At 52.5% G+C, this 19228-nt stretch overlaps 1 protein-coding gene across 10 annotated transcripts in view; it reads right to left on the bottom strand.

Annotated features, from left to right (window-relative positions):
* MYO18A (myosin XVIIIA) overlaps positions 1-19228 on the bottom strand; it is a 96127-nt gene that overhangs the window by 56068 nt on the left and 20831 nt on the right. Inside the window, exon 1 of one of the 10 annotated variants that reach the window (XM_060082204.1) lies at positions 5757-5815. The exons of the other annotated variants lie outside the window; for them this stretch is intronic. Within the exon in view, the coding sequence (XP_059938187.1) occupies positions 5757-5762 (6 nt within the window). The 5' untranslated portion in view covers positions 5763-5815. Of the gene's footprint in view, positions 1-5756; positions 5816-19228 lie in introns of those variants that run through there. 10 annotated transcript variants of the gene reach the window in all.

Here is a 19228-nt window from a genome sequence, read left to right as displayed (position 1 = left end):
AGGTCGGGTACAGAACATCGACACAGCCCTTGGAAGCTGTGCGCCCTTGAATAAGCCACTTCACCTCTCTGGACCTCTCTGTGGAATTAGGGGATGGACTAGTCCAGGTAATGGTTAAAGTCCCTTCCAGGTCTGGCACCCTAGGAGGCTGGGTGGGTGGTGAGAGGCACGCAAGCCCTGAATTCAGTGAACCAAAGCTGCAGGCCTGGGAGCCAGGAGGGGATTAAGGAAGCTGCTCTAGGACTCCTGTGGCTTTGCCTTTTACCTGCAACTCACCAGCACCTGCCAGGGGCAAGAGGCCTGGAGAACTGCACAGCTGCCCCGTCTGGGGGTTAGAAACTACAGCGGGTCCTCTTGAAATTCAACAGGCAGAATTGGCCTCAGCCCAGGGAGAGGCTTCATCTCAAGAATCCGTTCAAGTCAGTGGAGTTAAAAAACTGGTTCATTCTTATTCTTACTTATCCTGAATGAATAGCGAAAAAACAGAGAATGTTTTGTTTTCAGTGAATTACTTTAAATTTGCTTTGTTGATGTTTCTATCCTATTATCCAGTTCATATGCTAGGCTTTAAGTTTGTTTGTTTGTGTTTGTTTTTTTAAGATGTTGGGGGTAGGAGTCTATTAATTAATTAATTTATTTTTGCTGTGTTGGGTCTTCGTTTCTGTGCGAGGGCTTTCTCTAGTTGTGGCGAGCGGGGGCCACTCTTCATCGCGGTGCGCGGGCCTCTCACTATCACGGCCTCTTTTGTTGCGAAGCACAGGCTCCAGACGCGCAGGCTCAGTAGCTGTGGCTCACGGGCCCAGCCGCTCCGCGGCATGTGGGATCCTCCCAGACCAGGGCTCGAACCCGTGTCCCCTGCATTGGCAGGTGGACTCTCAACCACTGCGCCACCAGGGAAGCCCCAAGTTTGTTTGTTTGTTTGTTTAATTAACTCATTCGTTCTTTGATGTCCTGCTCCAGTTCTCCTGTGTGTCCAGAGAGGAGCCCATCAGCCTCCGGCTATAAGGACACCAGGCCGTTCACACCTGGGCCTGTTCCTCTGCGTCAGCTGTTCCTGATGAGCATCGCTCTGAACGCAAACGTGGGTTTTTCCCTGGAGGAAATTCTCTCTGTGGCTTCTGTGCAAAATTGCCTGGATCTTTCTCCTCTCTTCCTTATCACTAGATTTTAACTAAGATTTGCTTAGGATCAAAAATAACCTATCGGGCTTCCCTGGTGGCGCAGTGGTTGAGAGTTTGCCTGCCAATGCAGGGGACACGGGTTCGAACCCTGGTCTGGGAGGATCCCACATGCTGCGGAGCAACTAAGCCCGCGAGCCACAACTACTGGGCCTGCGTGTCTGGAGCCTGTGCTCCACAACAAGAGAGGCCACGACAGTGAGAGGCCCGCGCGCCGCGATGAAGAGTGGCCCCCGCTTGCCACAACTGGAGAGAGCCCTCGCACAGAAACGAAGACCCAACACAGCCATAAATAAATAAATAAATAAATTTATTTTTTAAAAAAAAGAATAACCTATCTTTGGGGCTTCCCTGGTGGCGCAGTGGTTGAGAGTCCGCCTGCCGATGCAGGGGACACCGGTTCGTGCCCCAGTCCGGGAAGATCTCACATGCCGTGGAGCGGCTGGGCCCGTGAGCCATGGCCGCTGAGCCTGCGCATCTGGAGCTGGTGTTCCGCAGCGGGCGGGGGCCACAACAGTGAGAGGCCCACGTACAGCAAAAAAAAAAAAAAAAAAAAAGAATAACCTATCTTTATCCAATACAGAACAGGTAAGGAACACAGTCCCAAAGATGGTGGCCATATCTCTGGCACAGTCACCTCCAGAGCTGAGAGCTTATGGTTCTCAGCAAGGGTGCTTGGAAGCCAAAGCGTCTCTTCCCTGACCTGTTCTATCTCTGGAGAGTTCAGACATTTCCAGCAACATTAATTACTGAGTATGGAACACCTAAAATGAGATGGGCCCCGTAAAAATATTTAACGTATATTTTCGTATGTAAATCTTATGACAGCCTCATGACATGGGAATTATTATTATTCCCACTTTACTGATGAGGAGAAAGACTCAGAAAGAGATTAAGTCACAAAGCTGGTAAGTGATGGAGCTGGGATTTGAACCCAAGTGGCTCTGACTGCAAGCCTGTGCTGCTCCCTTGGAGGCCCACCTTTTCTGCTATGTTAGGCAGGGTCAGAGGGGCTGAGTCATCCTTCGTAGCCAACTCTGGTTAGATCTGCGTCAGCGCTGAGGTTCAGGTCTGGGTCCAGCCACAGCATGGATTGATAGTGTGGAGCTTACTAGCATTCAATGCGCCCAAACTGAGCTTCTGGACTTGCAAAGGGACCACGACCCTGCCATTCTCTGAGGCTCTGACCACCTCCTCCCTCTCTGGCACTTCTGGCCTCTTCTCTTCGGGGAAGGGAAGAGAAACCAACGCTCACCAAACACTCACTGTGGTATCTGGCACAGTGGTAGGCGCTTTACACTGTCTCCTATTCCAATCCTCACAAAAACCCACTTTCTAGGTAAGAAAACTGAGAAGGCGAGTACCTTGCTGAGGGCCCCCCAGCTGGTAAGTGGCAGCACTGGGATTCACACCCAGGATGGATCTTGGGGGGCTGTTTGTGTGTCTATAACACTCCCCGGACTGTGATTTCCTTACAGGCAGGACTCTGTTTTACTCATCATACTGTGGGCACTAAATAAATGTTTGCTGCCTGACGGTCCTGCAGTGGGGGTTCTCGGTACAAACCTCTTATTCCCATCTGGTCTCTTCTGTCAGCTGTAAACTATGGAGAGTAAGACTTGTCGATCCTGATTCCCAGGGAGGTGGGGAAAACAAGGGAGGTATAATCTCTAAATTTGGCAACAAGAAGTAGATAGTAAACCCAATTGCCATGGGGATGAAGGGAGGGCAGGACACTCTGAAATTGCTTAGTAGCTCTTCCTGGAGCCAACAATAGCCATGAAATGCATCATCCTCTGGCCTGGCTGTCCTATCTTCAGGAATGTATAAGCAACGAGCTGACTTAAAGAAAGGAAGAGAAAGAAAACCTCCACAGACCAATACAAAAATGCACTGTCTATAATAGCCCTAAATTGGAAATAATTAACTCCCTAGAGTTAGGGAGGGGTTAGGTAAACTATGTTACTTCAGTACAATACACTGTTGTGTTGCCATTTAAACTAACAAATATGTGGACAATGTAACCATATGGAAAACTCCTCCTAAAAGAACGTGATTCAAAAAAAAAAAAAAACTAACACCTAAATAGAAAGCAAACGGTGATGGTAACAATCTTGTAAATTGTGCAAATTGGACATAATAGAGACATTTGGTATTTATTTTGTTATGTATTTGTTACTTACTATTTATTTCTATTATAAAGATGGCTAAACAGTCAGTGAAAAAGAAAAAGCAGAGGAGATAATAGCTAAAAGCATTTGTTCTCAAAGAGGAGAAATCCAAGAAATGTGCTGAGGGACCCATCTACCCTCAGCCCTGAAGGCTTCCAAGGCTCAGGGGTCTGGGTCAGGCTGGGTTTTACCCTCTGCATCATGAGCAAGGACCATCCACCCTTCACTTATCATCCTGTGCCCCTCACAGGAGGGTACAGGTGCACAAAGGCCCCCAGGAGGATTGTTCCAACCACCAGGCACCCCTCAGGCATGGAGCGCTCAGCCTGGACAAATGTATCGCGGACATCCATGCCAGATGTCCACCCACTGCAAGCCCCCGAGGACAGTGGACACCCTGAGAAAGACTGCCTAGGGGAAGAGAAGATGCTGCTGCCTGTGGCCAAGGGAACGTGGCAGCTCTTCCCTCTACCAGCTCGCACACACGCTCCGGGCTTCTCATGGCATCCTCCTCTCTCCCCTTTCCCATTCGAACACAGAAGGGATTTCCCACTTGACCCTATCCCTGCCAGTCCTAGCCTAGCACCGACTAATCTAAGGATGTGGAGGAGGATGAAGGTGCAGGGAAGAAATGACAGTAAGAACAGTCAGCCTTGCTTGAGCATGTACTAAGTGCCAGGTACTGTGCTGAACGCTTTACGTGCATTATCTCGTTTAATCCTCACAACATCCCTCTGAAGTAGATACTAGTATGATTCCTACTTTACAAAGGAGCAAAAGGAGGCTCAGAAATGACCTGCCCTAGGGACTTCCCTGGTGGCACAGTGGATAAGACTCTGTGCTCCTATTTCAGGGGGCCCAGGTTCGGTCCCTGGTCAGGGAACTAGATCCCATATGCATGCCGCAACTAAGAGTTCACATGCCACAACTAAGGAGCCCGCCTGCTGCAACTAAGACCCAGTGCAATCAAATAAATAAATAAATATATTTTTTAAAAAAAAGAAATGACCTGCCCAAGGTCTCATAGCAGCGAGGGGCTGATTGGGACTTATGCCCAGGTCTGTCCTCCAGCAAGAACGTCAGAGGCTCATGTTAGGAGATGGAAGGAAGCCCTGGCCCCACCTCCCTCGGTTCCCCTGTGCCACTGTCCTTCCATGACATCACCTGCCAGAGCAACAGTTTGGGTAGAAAGCTGGGGTTTCCAGAGATGGCCTACTCCTCCACCCACCCATGACTGGAATAAGCTTTATACAGAGCCGCTTGGGAGGAATGGGGGGCTCTGCAGGGAGTGGCCTAAAGGCCATGCTGCCAGAGAAGAAAGGGGAGAAGAGCTTGGCAGGGACACCCTGGCCCCTTTGGTCCAGCCTCCAGCGAGAGCCCTCCCCCCGCCCAGGGCGGAACAGAAAGTAGCCAAGCGTGCGGCCACTGCTGGCCAGGCCAGCCTAGAGGAAGCAGGTGCACTGGGATGGCTTCCTGCTGCCACTGCAGTTGCAGAAGGCCCGGGTTTCCTCCTCCAACGGCCAGACCTGCTGGAGGCCCCCCCTCCTCTGGGGATACTCACTGCCCCTCTGCAGGGCACTTTGCCAACTGCCTGGCCATCGGCGTGCATGGCCCCAAGTCTGTGACCTGGTGCCGGGACCTGGAGGCCCAAGGTGGGGTGGCTTATAAGCTCTACCAGGAAGCACCCACTCTCAGGGTGAGAAGCCGCTCGGGCCCCACCCCCAGCCCGCCCACACATGTTGGCGCTGGTGCCAGTTTTGCGGCTGGAGCGGGGCAGTCCTTGGGCACAGGGAGATACAAATGCTCCTAGGCACATCTCAGGCTGCTGATACACCTCCGCACCAGGCCAGCCCATACTCTCTGCCAACTGCTGACACAACTGAAAACCTTACCCTTGGTGGCCGGGAGGGGCGGCGTGGGGGAACGGAACGGACTGGGAGGCCGCTGTGTCTCTCCTCACTTGCTTTTTTAAGGAACTTACTCCCCAAGATGCCATCTGTGGCCCTTCCGAGTGTCTGATCCACAGAAACGGAGGAGCCCATGCTGAGTCCACTCTCGGGGACAATGAAAGGGGGATCCCTGACAACTCCAAAAGCCACCCCTCTCAAGCCCCTCTCTCTTGTCCACCAGGGGGAAGCAGGGGTGGAGGGCCACGCTGGCAACGCAAAGCAGGGACAAGACCTCCAAAGTCATGAGTCAGGCCCAGGAAGCCCTGCCCCTCGCCTCTGAGAGGTAGAGGCTGCGGGGATGGATGATTCTCTCCCCACCAAGGCAGCCTCACGCCTCCCTCCCCACCTACTTCAGCCACCTCGAGGGAAATAACAAAAAGTCCCCTCCTTCCCGAAATGAGGAAACAGCATGAGGAGCCTGGGACATTTCCGGGGTGGGGGGTCAGAGGGACACTCACCCGCATAGCCTGGCCTGGAGCAGGCCAGAGCAAGGAGTCTCCTCTCCGATGCTGCTCCGTTAGCAGCTCAAAATAGCACTGGCAGCAGCCCCGCCCCTGTTCCCCTCCCTCTCTCCAGGCCCCTCCCATCCAGAGCTGCCCAACCCTGGCCAGAGCCAGTGGGAGAGAGTGAGTGAGTGAGTGGCCTGGAGGACTGCGGGTACCAGGTATGCCGGGAGGAGAGGGTGATACAGCACGCGTGGAAGAGGAGGAGGAGGCTCTTGGAGTGAGGACGTGGGGTGGGGGGCAGGCAGTGTTGGAGGGTTAGGGGCAAGGGACGGGGAGGGTGAGACTTTCCGACTGACACACACCCAGGCTCCCGACAGCTGAGCTGATATGGCCCCTAAAAATAGCAGAGGAATTTGAGACCTGCAGCCCCCCAGCCCCACAGGCCAGAGTCAAGACATGCACATGCGCGTTCACGTGTATACACACACACACACACACACACCAGCACGCATGAACACTCGATCACAGCACAGTGTTTCTGAGAACACACAAATCATAGGCTCACCCCAGTCATCTAATTACTGCGGCAGAGGCCAAGACAACTACTAACGTCACATCCAATACAACATACAGGGCCCACTGTCCACTGTGCGCAAACACAGCCATGCTGTAAAGTCCAGCAGGAGCAGAGACCCACTCGATCAGTCTGAGGCCCACTGTGGCTGCCCCCCTGTAATAAATACACCGGGGACGTGCACAGGATCAATTGCACGCTCTGCGTAGACATCCCTCTCCCACACAGCCAGTGACTGCGCAGGCACAGAGGAGGGTGGGGTAGGTGGGGTGTGGGAGGGGGGGCCTTGGCCCTGCAGACAGAGGAAATCTTGGGTGTCTGGCGGATGAGCAAGGGTTGCCAGTGAGAGGCCAGCGTTCCTCACGAAGAGAAACCTGGCCTGGCTCTTCAGTTAGCACCACAGGGTGCCCAGACCAGGGCTGGGGACACCGGTGAGGCTGAAATGGGAGATGGGCGCAGGTGGGAAGGAGCCAAAAGACAGGTCTTTTGAAGCTGTCTCAGAACCTGTCAGCTCTGCAGCAAAAAAGGAAACAGTCGTTGCCTCCCTCTTCCTCTCCAGGAAGAAAAAGGGAGGGGGAGGGGGAGGGGGAGGGGAGGGGCTGTTGCTGAGAAGCCAGAGCAGAGCTGTCTCCTAACCAATGCCCAGCAGGGTGTCTGGAGACCCCAGGCCTGTCACCCTTGCCGGTCCTATGAGCCCAGTGGGTCCTGTAAACAGTATTACTTTCTCTGTGAAGAGGTTGCTAAGCACTGCCCAAGAGGACCGAAGCCCAGCTCCGGCTCCCACCTGCCACTCGCTGTACAAGCCATTAGGATGCTGAGCTCGTGATTCTGCTTTCTAGGGAGTGGTGTGTCTTCCTGGGGAGATGGTCTGACCCTTCGGGGGCATGTGCCATGTCACAGGTCTTCGTACCTCCAGTGCTTTCTTGACACAGTGGTGCCACTTGCCTCAGTGGCACACTGAAATCCCCGGCGGGACTTTAAAAATACTGATGCCTGGATCCCACCTCTTCCCCCTAGCTTCTGATTTAATTGGTCTGGGAGAGCGGCCCGGGCACTGGGATTTTTAAAAGCTCCCCTGGTGATTCTTACATACAGCCACAGCTGAGAGCTGCTTGACTGGAAGGTCAACATAAGGCCTAGGGCAGGGGTGCCCATTTGTTATATCAATGAGAGAGTCAGTGAATGAAGGAATGAATGACTTAGCTGTGTGACCATGGGCAGGTGACTTAGATTTCCCTCATCTGCAAAATGAGGATTATGCTGCAATGACTCTCTTAGCATGAAATTGATGGAAGTCTCAGTCAGTGAAAGGGCTTTGGTTTTCAAAATGTGGTCTCCAGACCAGCAGGATCAGCATCCCCTCGGAACTTGTTAGAAATATAAATTCTAGGGCCCCACCCCAGACCTACTGAGTCAGAAACTCAGCATGTTTTTATGCTGAGTTTTTACCAGCCCTCTCTAGATGATTCTGAGAACCACTGCTTTAAAGGAATTATTCACACTGTACGGTGGTTAAGTTAGTGAGGCCTCCAGAGCCAGACTGCCGGGTTCAATCTTGGCTCTCCCATGCAGTAAACTACACGACTTCACTCTGTGCTTCCATTTCTTCACCTATAAAATGGGGGAAATAATAGTGCCTACTACACAGGGTTATTACAGGGATTAAATGAATTAGTACTTGCAAAGCCCTAAGAACAGGGTCCAGCCCCTATGTTTTCAAAAAGTTTTAACAATTATTATCTATCTGTGATCACTGGGGTGGGGGAGAGGCATCACAAGCAAAATTTTCAGGTAACTGAAGCCTACCCTCTTTAAGGGACAAAATACTTTCTATTTTAAGTAGTTTTCTAAATTCTATTACTATTTCCAATCATAAAAACAACAAACACTTTATAGACGCTCTTTCTTTGGTAAAATACTCTGAACTCATCTCTAACATCTTAAACTCTGACCTCCTGACTTACAGCCTGGCTTCTGCCCCACCAACACCCCAAACCACTCTCCAAGGGCACCAGCCCCGTCTCGGCACCACAGTCAACCTGAAGCCTCGGGCTACCCCCATGTTAGGAAGGCCAGACGCCCTTTGTGTCTGTGTATCTGCTGTTTAGTTCTTTTGTCCCCTACCCCTGCCAGACCATTGGCTGTCACTCTGCCTGTCATCATGCCTGTCTTGAGCAGTCTAACCTCCTTCTAATATGCTGTTTCTGCCAAAGGCTGTAAAGCCAGCTAACCAAGCCTGATAGAAGAGTCCAGAGCAGAACAACGGGGATGTCAGCGAACACACAGCCTCTCCTGTGAGTGAAAGGCCTGCGTTTTCACACGCAGACTCAGTGTTCTCTACGTTGGCTGCTTGAGGGCCTTCGAGGCTCACCTGCCATTCGGCAGTGCCCTGGAAGATGACTTCTGGGTGACCAAGTGTCACTTCATCTGCACAGTCTTGTCTGACTTACTAGTAATAACCGTGGGCCCATCCGTTCCGAGTTTCTACTCAGATGACTAGATCCTGTCCATTCTGTCTCTGAGATGCTTGATATTACTGATGGAGACCATCTCAGGGCAGTTTCACTTCCCTTAGTGAAAAGGGAAACCTCTTCATTCCGAGGGGGAAACTGGGGCCGTGGCAACCCACTCAGCTTCACACACAGTCACCATTAGTCCCTCTGCTGCTCAAAGCTCAGTGCTGTCTCAGGACCTGGTCCTGAAGCCTGCCCTGTGGCTCTGGGGGCCACGCGGTCACTCCCACAGCCAGCCGGACCACCTCCAGGCACCTCAGCCTCCCTCTAAGGACAGCCACAATCTGGGGCCTCCTCAGCGCTTCACCCTCACCTCCCTCTCACCCTCACCTTCCTCTCACCCTCACCTTCCTCTCACCCTCACCTCCCTCTCACCCTCACCTTCCTCTCACCCTCGCCCTCTCCCCAGCACTCCAGGCTCTCCCTCTCTCAGGAAGATCTTCCCACGGCTCCCTGCCCTCATCTCCCACAGAGCCTTTACTTATGAAAGCCTCTCCACCAGCCCCTCCACCTTCCCCATTTCTCAAAGTCCATCGTGAGTTCCACCTCCTTCATGAAGCCTTTCCCAAAACCCAAGATCTGCGAGGTAACAGAGTGCAAAGTCTGAATCCCAGCTCGGCCTCTTTCTTGCAGTCTGACCTAAGGGAAAGTTACTCGATTTTTTAGACTTTCCACTTTTTGCCTTATAATAGTACATTTACCTTATGGGGTTGTCGTGAGAATTTAAAAAAACATGTATATATATATATAGTGGGACTTCCCTGGTGGCACAGTGGTTAAGAATCCACCTGTCAGTGCAGGGGACACGGGTTCAAGCCCTGGTCCAGGAAGATCCCACACGCAGCAGAGCAACTAAGCCCGTGCGCCACAACTACTGAGCCTGCACTCCAGAGCCCGCGAGCCACAACTACTGAGCCCGGGCGCCTAGAGCCTGTGCTCGACGGCAAGAGAAGACACCTCAATGAGAAGCCCGCGCACCGCAACGAAGAGTAGCCCCCACTCACGGCAACTAGAGAAAGCCCAAGTGCAGCAACGAAGACCCAACACAACCAAAAATAAATAAATTTTAAAAATAAATTTATTTAAAAAAAAAAGAAGTACCTGGTAAGCACCTAGCATTAGGCCTGGCAAATTGTCAGTAGTGATTAAATTATTATTAAAAACCAAGGTGTAGTGGAAAAAAAAAAAAAAACCCACAGTGTTCACTGTCTATACCCAAACATCAGCACATATGCGTGGTGGTTCTTGAGTATACTCAACATGGTGCTCTGTTACATACAGGGGAGTCACATACCATGTGGGATTAGATTCTAAAGTCCGCATGTAAGGCAAAAATAGAATATAGTCAAAATTACTCTTAAAAATCCCTAAACTTGCTCACAAAGTATAGTACATACACATGGGTTTGTATATACCATTCTATATATCTGAAAGCATAATGTATACAGTCATGTACAGCACTGAATAAAAGTACACAAAATACAATGGTTATAATTTCAGACTACAGTAATATATAGTTTCCTACACAACCACATACAGGTATCCTCCATTTTTTGAAGGTTTGTTTTATGCCACTTGGCTTTTACAAAAGGCATACATTAGTACCTGTTTCTGATAAGCCAAAGAAATCTGAAGAGGATTTTCGCTTATACAGAAAAATGCTAAGAACAAAAATAGTGTCCAGTGTTTGTTTTGCAGCAAGCGTTATAGCGGCAGGACACACGCCGGGCAGCACTGCCGAGCTTCTTCCCCAGGAACTACACTCAGCATCTCAACATCAAACTGTCATAGCTTTGAAGTGAATCTGTATGTATGCTTTATCTTGATTTTTAAAAATGCATCCATTAGCAAAATGTGCCTTAAGGTCATTGCTTCTTTACTTTACACCATTTCAGCTTCCAAAAGGTTTCATAGGAACGCTGTACTTTCAGATTGCGGGGGGGGGGGACTGTAATTGAATTTATTGAAGTTTAATGAGTATATGCCATGACTAAACTGATGTTTTGATGGTAATCTATTTGTGTCATGTGTTTAAGCCTTCTCCCCCTGGAGAACAGGGACGATTTCCTACTTCCTTTAGATACCATCCTACTCCCCAGAACCAGGCACATAGTAGGTGTTCAATAAATATCCACTGGATTTAACTAACTGATCTGAAAGGTACATGTGCAATTAGCCACACAGAAAAGAATGGGGAACAAAGGAATATCCAGATTGAGTAACAACTTCAACTACTCTGCTCTTCCACATTGGTAGTGTTGGGTGAGTGAAAGGGCCTTGGCTCTGTTTCGGGCACTGGGTCAGGCAAAGTGGTTAAGCAGATCTGGGAGCAGGCTAGACAGGAGGCTCTGAGGAGTAAGTCATTTACTCTTGCAACTAACGATGATGTGTAATACCTCGCGGTGAACACTGTGGGGAAGCACAATGCCTGTTTTGGGGTTTTTTGTTTTTTGTTTGTTTCATCCCCTTTCCACTAGACTGAACTTCTTGAGGCTGGTTGAAAGGGAGGTAGTCTGTAAAACATTGAGACTGAGGTTCTAATTAGCATTTTAATGAAAGAATACTCCTCTGACCTTACTTGTCTTTCTAGTTCCCCTTTAAATCAAAACTCTTAAAAGAAAGGGGGGGGCTATAAACACTGTCTCCATAAATGGATACTAATTATGTAGTGCTTGTGTTATGACTAATTTGCAATGTATAAAGTGGCACTAATAGAATTCTTTATTTAAGGAAGTTGGGGGGAGTCTTGTTTCTAGCACTATGCTCTCAGGGCTGGGGAGGGCCTGGAGCATTTATGCTTCCTGGAGACTCCCAACCACCAGACAGATGCATTCTTCGGGATGATCAGTTCAAAGGTTTCTCAGCACCTGTGCCTTCCCTCTGTTGGCAAGAATTAGCCTTTATTACCTTTTTTTTTTTTTTTTTGGTGTGTAAGAAATGTCTTCTCTCCTATAAAATAACAGTGTAAGTGTGTCAGTAGACAGTGACTGGTACTCTTTGAGATACCAAGGTTTTTTCTGAAATTTTACTGGGCATCAATAACCAGTGGATCCCAAAGGAAGGGCACAGACCCTCTTGAAGCCTAGGGATGGCCGCAGGGACGGGGAGGAGGTCTGAAGGGAAACCCGCCGAGACCAAGGGTGCACGCGCAGTGATAGGCCCAGACAACCCTCCCCAGGAGTTGCCTCACTGGGTTGCGGCGAGTCAGCCCCCGGCCCCGCCCCCAAACCCTGAGGCCTACGCTTCCTGGCCCCGACGGCCCCGCCGCCAGCGCAGGGGGGGAGTCTGGGGCGGGGCCCGGCCGGCACATGCGCCTGGAAGCCCGGTGTGCACCCGCCCTGCAGTGCTGCTGGAGCCCGGCAGAGGGCGGCCGCCCCCTTCTCAAGGGCCAGCCGGCGCCCAGGCCGCGGGATAGCACCTCCTTGGGGTCGCCCTCCCGGCCCCGCCCCCAAGAGGCGCCCCCTGGGAGCTGGAGGCTGAGGAGGGCAGAAGCGGCAAAATGGCCTCTCCCTTTACCCTGGAGGGATACGTCCAGAAGAGGCAAAGATGAGCTCGGCGCAGACTTTGCTTTCATCACTGCTCCATCCCCACAGCCCAGAACAGTCCCTATGTATAGCAGGCACTCAGTAAATGCTTATTGATGGAATAAAATGGATGAATGGATGACTTCATGAATAAACAGAAGACTCCAGGGATGCCTTGAGCCTGTGTGGTGGGGAGAGGTCTGGGACAAGCAATCCAGGAGGGTCAGTGGGCTCGGAGTGGCCAGCCCCAGATCACTGCCCCAGAGGTGGTCACTGAGGCTTTGGGTTCCCCCAGCCCCTGCCTTGGCACACTCAAACGTTTGCTCAGAGCCTGTTGACACCACGCCATCTTGTGGGCACAGAGCCCAAGCAGGGAAGTCTGGGCTTGTCCTCTCTGAGAAGACCAGGAGACCATACCCTCGAAGTCAGGTCCCGGCTGCCTGCGGGGACAGACCACCTGACTGGTGGCTCCAGTAGGCCTGCTGCTCCCTGAGGACTCTCAGCTGCTGGGGATTTCCTCATGGCCCCTGGGGACTTCCAAACTGCCTCCGCTTGCCAAGCTCCCACAAGGCCCAAAGCCAAGGGCCAACCTTGAGGATGGTTTTCCAACATCCTCCACCCTCCTGCCCCAAATCCCACCAAGACTTGGGGCACTTCTGAGTCTACTAAATGCACCACGCATGTTATTCCCATCCCCACCCCCTCTGGCAGACAGGAAAGAATAAGCATAATGAAAAATTGTTCTTCTCTTTCTCACATAACTGACAACTCTTCTCTATTTCCAGAGGATAAAAAAAGGAAACCCAGTTTAAGGGTCAGCCACACCAATTTAAATAAAATATCAGTATGGCCTCCCGGGGTGTGAGTTGGAGGCCTGTGCTATTTATTCTCAAAGTCAGAGACACTCCTTTAGATAAGCCTCAGTGTCCTCCAAACACTGGATGTTCAATAAATGTTTGAGGATCTGTGTGTTCACCTCTGGAGGCCCCTGTTGGGCTTGTTTCTAGCACTCTTTTAAGTCAAAATAAAGCACAGATCCAATCTCCATAGAAGCAGGAAGGAAGAAGCAAAAGCTTCTACTTTTCCTACTAACCCCCCACCTCTGCATTAACAGCCCTGGCCAAATCCACTGGGGCACGTGAGCACCTGTGCATTACCAGGCTGGGCAGAAAACACGCTTGGCGAGCTGGGGAAGCACTGCCCCAGTTGTGGTGGCACATGGCCAGGGACCCGTTGGCCCTGGGGCATCAGGATTCCTGAGTTGGTGAAGTGTAGAAATTGCCGGAGAGAACAAGCCTTCCTTCCTGAGAGGAAGAGAAAACACCACCCTCCCAGCCTCACCAGGGGGACGGCAAGACAAGGTTCAAGATCACCCCACCATTTCTTTCTGAATGAGCTGTCTAGAGCTGCACTGTTCAATACAGTAGCCACTAGCTAAGTGTGGCTATTTAAATTGAAACAAGGGAATGCTTCTGATTAAATTAAAAATGAAATAAAATTGAAAATTCAGTTCCTCAGTCACACTGGCCACATTTCAAGTACTTAATAGCCACGTGTGGCTAATGGCTACCAAGTTGGAAAGCACAGACTATCGAACATTTATCACTTTGCAGAACTTTCTACTGGACAGGTCTGGTCCAGAGGATCCCCCTTTCAGCTTGTCCTTGTCATCCTTGCCAAAGACTCCTTCAGGTGTTGTCCCTGACCACCTGCTGTTCTCTCCCACCCCTGCCCCAGAGTCTGCTTAGACTCCTGTCCCCATGTGCCATGCCTTGACCCCCAGGGCTCAGAAAGAAGTGGGGGAGGGGACGGTAGCCACAATGTAACCCCCAGCCTGGGAGCAGAAGCCAGATGCAGAAGGGATGAAAAGGCAAGGCTGAATGGAAGCCAGCCCCCACCCCAAGGCATCCCAGGCCTGGGAGAAAGCCCCTCAGTGCACACAATCATTCCTTGTTTCTGCAGAGTCTCTGGACCATGCATGGGTAAGACATCTGGAATGTAGTGGCCTGAGGGCTTCCCCACATCACCCGCTGCTGGACTCATCTGATGTTAGTGCTCCCAGAAAGAGAAGGGCCAGCAGAACCCTGAACTTTGAAGAGCAAATAAGGCAATGAAGCCTTGTACTGAACAGAATGTTAGGAGTTCTCCCACAGGGTAGTGGGGACCATAACCGGACACCTCCCTGTGATGCCAGACGGATAAAGCAAATGAGGAAGAGGGGGAGGAGGATGTGGTGGAGAAAGGACTCCGGGGCATGCTCACCTTGCTAGAGAGGCTCAATCAAGCTCCCCGGGGAGGAAGGCGGGACCGGGCACGGATCCGACGGCTATCACATGCTACCACCGGCGCTTAATTTGAAAGGTTCTGATACAGTAGCTAGAAAATCCAAGGTGAGAGCGTCTGGGCAAGCTTCTACGTGTGAGGGAGGGAGCAGAGAACAGACCCGGGAACTGGCAGGTCAGGGCTGCCTCTCTGTTCTGTGCCTCAATTCCTGCTTAGCCCTAATCCACGTGGGCTGTCAGAGGCAACACAGATGCGAGGAAACACAATAAGTTGTAAAGAGACCACAAGAGAGTAGAGTTTGCTTGTTCAACTGGAAAACAAATAGGAAAGAAGTCTGGTCGTCGAAAGGTATTGGTATCAGCCAGGAATTTGACTGAAGGAAATCACAGGCAAAGTAGCACAGTTCTGAAAACTGGCATCAAACAGATTCGACTGGATATCCAGGGCAAAGCAATCCCACTCTGAGGCTACCATGTGGCCTTGAGTAAGCTTGGGGACCAGTCTGGGCCTTATTTCCCTATCTCCACCTGGAAGGCGCTTTGGGCAAAAGCACCATCCTAAGGAGAAGAGTGAAGCCCACCCCACCCTCCATGAGCTGAGCTGAGTCCTTAACAGGCTGTGGCATTCCTGTGGGCAGATCAAGCCATCAAGCTCCCAGGCACCAAGTGCTTCTCAGCCATCAGAGACAGATCAGTGATGATGACAATGACACTATTCTAAGTGATTTACAGGTGTTGATTCATTAATCCAGGAAAGTACTAGTATTCTTATGTTACAGATGAGGAAAATGAGGCACAGAGAAATCAACTTGCCCACGGTCACCCAGCTAGTCAGCAGGAGAGCCAGGATTCAAACCCAGGCGGTCCAGCTCCACAGGCTGTGCCATGCCCAGTACATGCCAATGGATCAACAACACGAACACAATCATACGCAACTCCCGATTTGTGGGCCCTTCTGCCTATGCTGGCTTCCTCTTCCTTCTCCTCCCCCAAATGAGCTCAAAGTAGTTCGTACAGCCAAAACCAGCCTTCCCATCCAACTGCATATTTGCCAAGCATCTGGTTCTACAGCAACAATAAGAGCTGCAGTTTGGAGATTTTGAAGAGAACGGGTGGGGAGGGAAGATGGGAGATCCTTTATAGCAGGGGCTCCTCTTTCAGAGGCACAGAGGGAGACCTCAGAACCAGTGGTCTGGACTTCCCTGGTGGTCCAGTGGTCAAGGCTCCGCGCTTCCAATGCAGGGGGCACAGATTTGATCCCTGGTCGGGGAAGTTCCACATGCTGCATGGCGTGGCCCCCCAAAAAACCCACAAAAAAACCAGTGATCTAAGAAGACACAGAGGCTGGGTGGGGAACCCAGGGCCCTGATAAAAAGCAGGAAAGCTGTGCCTTCTTCTGCCCCAGAAACCAAGTCCTCTGGTTTGTGGCCAGCCTTCGTCTGCACAGAGAAGGTGAGGGCTGGTTAGAAGGGCTGGAAGCTGATGGCAGAAATGCTTTGGAAGGGTCTGTGTGTGTGTGTGTGTGTGTGTGTGGCACGCATGCGCGCGCGTGTGTGTGTACGTGTGCCAAGCCATTTCCAAGCTGGGTGTCCTGTCACAGAGCCTGGTTCTTCTCCCCAGGTCAGGGCCAAGAAATGATGGGTGGGGGCAGGAAACAATAAAGAAGCCCTGGGAGAGGAATGCAGACAGGCATCTGTGTGACTAGGCAGGGTGGCTCACCTCCCACGACGGAGGGTGAGGGCCTTTTACAGAGCAAAGGTGTTCAGGCTGGTACCCCTCACCTTCTCCAACCCTACGCCTCATTCCCACCTGCCGCCCCCAACATCATCTATACAAAAAACTCCTGTCATTGTCCAGAAATCCTGAAGCCAGAATCAGGATCACTGCAGTCTGCCAGAGAAATGAGGGCTCCTCCAGGCAAAGCTAAGTGCTAAGGGGAATAAGGATTTTGCTGGCCACTTGACTGCAGGAAGACAGCCCACAGCCGTACCCCCAGGTTTCTCAGGCGGTGCGCCCAGTTTCCCTCTCGCCTCTATTGATCTTGATGCATGGCCAAGTGAGCGGGGCCTCAGCTTTACCCTGTGCCTGTGTCCTTTAGGTAACCTAGGCCGCCCGCAGAGGAGGATGCAAGGCTGTGCCAGGCCCAGCACAGGCTGGGTCCCCTGTGCCTGAAGCGCCAGGCACACAGGCTCTCACAGCCTGGACCGCTCCAGGTGAGATAGAAGATGCCAGCCCACCCAGGGAGGAAGCCTTTCACTGCTCTAAAGCCAGTGCTTCTGCAGGCAGCTCCACAACCAAACCAGTCCATGGATGAGGGACCTGGGGGTGGGCAGGGACAAGATGCAGGCCGCCAGCAGGAACAAGGGCTTTGTATCAGACCCCTCCCCTCGCCTTGTCCCTGGGAAGGCTCCACCGGACTCTCCAGACACTTTCCCCTTGATGGGATGGGGCTGGGCATGAAACTGGGTGTCACAGAGAGTCATGACCGTCTCCTGCTGCCTGACAGTGCCGTCACTGCTTGGCCTCCAGCCCACGCCACTCCGGGCTGAGATCTATCTTTTCGCAGATGTCTTCTGTTCTAGAGAAAGCACAGGCTCCCAGATCACAGTGATGACATCTTCAGCCTTTCTCCTCCACAGAACCAAGCCCACAGGGTGACAGGGAGCAGGTGCTCCTCAAGGCTTCCTGACCTCCTGCCTCGAGTGTGCCAAGGCTTCGGGGACACTGGCACCTGGTCCCTGCAGCCCAGAGCCAGGCCCCTCCCCAGCCCACCCCACCGGCAGCCCTCTTCTGCCCAGAGCCGGGGCAGCCTCACAGTCCTGCTGCCAGAGAAGGGAGCCCAGGAAGTGCCCTGTGAGGAACCTCCCTCCCTGTGGGTACCCGCTTGTCCTAGGGCCCAGCACTGAGAGAAGCTGGGCAGGGAGGGAGGAAGTGAGTCAGCTCCTTGCAGAAATGGGAATCGGAGGGAGGAGCCAGCAGAATGGAGCTCAGAGGGCAGAGGGCACAGGGGCTGGAAAGGTCACTAAGAGAGGGAACCAGGCCCTGGAGGTGCTGTGTGGCCCACAGAGTGGATGACGGATACAGGTGACAAACTCAGCGATGCTACCTCCTGCCAAGGCTGGGTGGCCCCTACAGGCCCGAGAACCTGGGAATGACAGGCACAGCCCCACCTGAGGGTGGAATCCAAGGCAGCACCCCTTCCTGACACACTTACCGTCTGGAGGAAGTGAGGCCCTGTGGGATACGGCCAGCCACGTTCTCGCCTCACTGAGGTTGAGTCTCTCTGGTCCCCAAGGCCTCCCGCCGCCTCTCCTGAGCCCCGCAGCTCCAGAAGCCCAGGCTCCCCCTGGCCTGGCCCAATCGGGAGACAGATGCTTGCGTTTCCCAGAGAGGATGGGAACCGAGTCCAGGCCCCAAGAGCAGAGCAGCTGGGGCTGCCCCGCACCTGCCCCCGCCCTCTCCGGCAGCCCCTGCCCCTTCGGGAGCTGTCCCCAGGCTCCAGCTGGAATCTGTCGCTCTGACTGGGAAAAATCCTTGCTGTGAAAATTCCCAGCCTGCCGACATTCCAGCACACAGGCAGCCCAGGGAAAGCAGAAGGAAAGAAGGCGCCCTGAGCCCTGTCAGGCCACATTCCACCCCCTCAGAGACCTGCAGCCAGTAAGACAGGCACATTCCTCCAAGGTCCCCTGGGCCGGACACTGTGTGACCCCATGTGACCCTGAATCTGCTTCTCACCCATGCCTGGTGCCTTCCTTGGCAGGCTGTCCCAGGGACCCTCCTCCCAGAGCCCCCTCCCCAGGCCCCTGCTCCTGGCTGTCTAGAGCCCATCTCCCCTCCACTCGTGTGAGGGATGCCGAGGGTCCAGGCACACAAGAAACAAAGTCCTAACACACTGCAGACAAGTCACCAAGGACAGTCAGCAGGGAGGGTTCTAGGAACCCAAACTGAGCTAAACAAGGGAACCCGGGCAGAGAGAACAGGAAGCCAGTTCCTGACAAGAGAACCATCCTCTTTCCTTCAACAAATATCCACTGCTCTCAAGTGCTCCAGCACGGCAGAAGTAAGAAGATAACGAACTAATCACAGTCTTGATGAAAGCTGTAAAGGAGAAGGAGGACGTGCAGGCCTGCCATGGTCTGAGAGGACCAGGGAAGGCTTCCCTCAGGAAACGATATTCAAACCGGGGCCAGTTTGTATGAGTACGTGAGGGTGGGCAGGGAAAAGCATGATAGACAAAAGGAACAGCAGAGACTCGATGGTAGAAGCCAGTGAGAACCCTGCGTTGCACACCCACCACCTGCCAGGCACTCCGCCAGGCCGTGCTCCTCAGCTTTGTCCCACAGTGCACACTAGGGGAGAACTCATTCACCCCTGTGCCACAGAAGAGGACATGTTCTTGGTCAGAGGTGACATTTCGGGGATCTAGCTACCCCAAATGCTACAGAGGTCAGTACCAGCATGTCGGTAAGGGCCAAAAAGGTGAGGGGGCAACGTGCCTGGCCTCCAGGATCTAGCAAGGGAGAGGTATGAGGGGCAAAAGCACGACCCTCCCCCACCCCGGGGGACCACACCCGAAGGCTGACAAGACAGA

Source organism: Mesoplodon densirostris, chromosome 18 (assembly GCF_025265405.1).
Source record: "Mesoplodon densirostris isolate mMesDen1 chromosome 18, mMesDen1 primary haplotype, whole genome shotgun sequence".
Classification (NCBI taxonomy): Eukaryota; Metazoa; Chordata; class Mammalia; order Artiodactyla; family Ziphiidae; genus Mesoplodon; species Mesoplodon densirostris.
The sequence above is the reverse complement of the archived record's forward strand: the minus strand, read 5'-3'. Positions and strand labels throughout refer to the sequence as shown.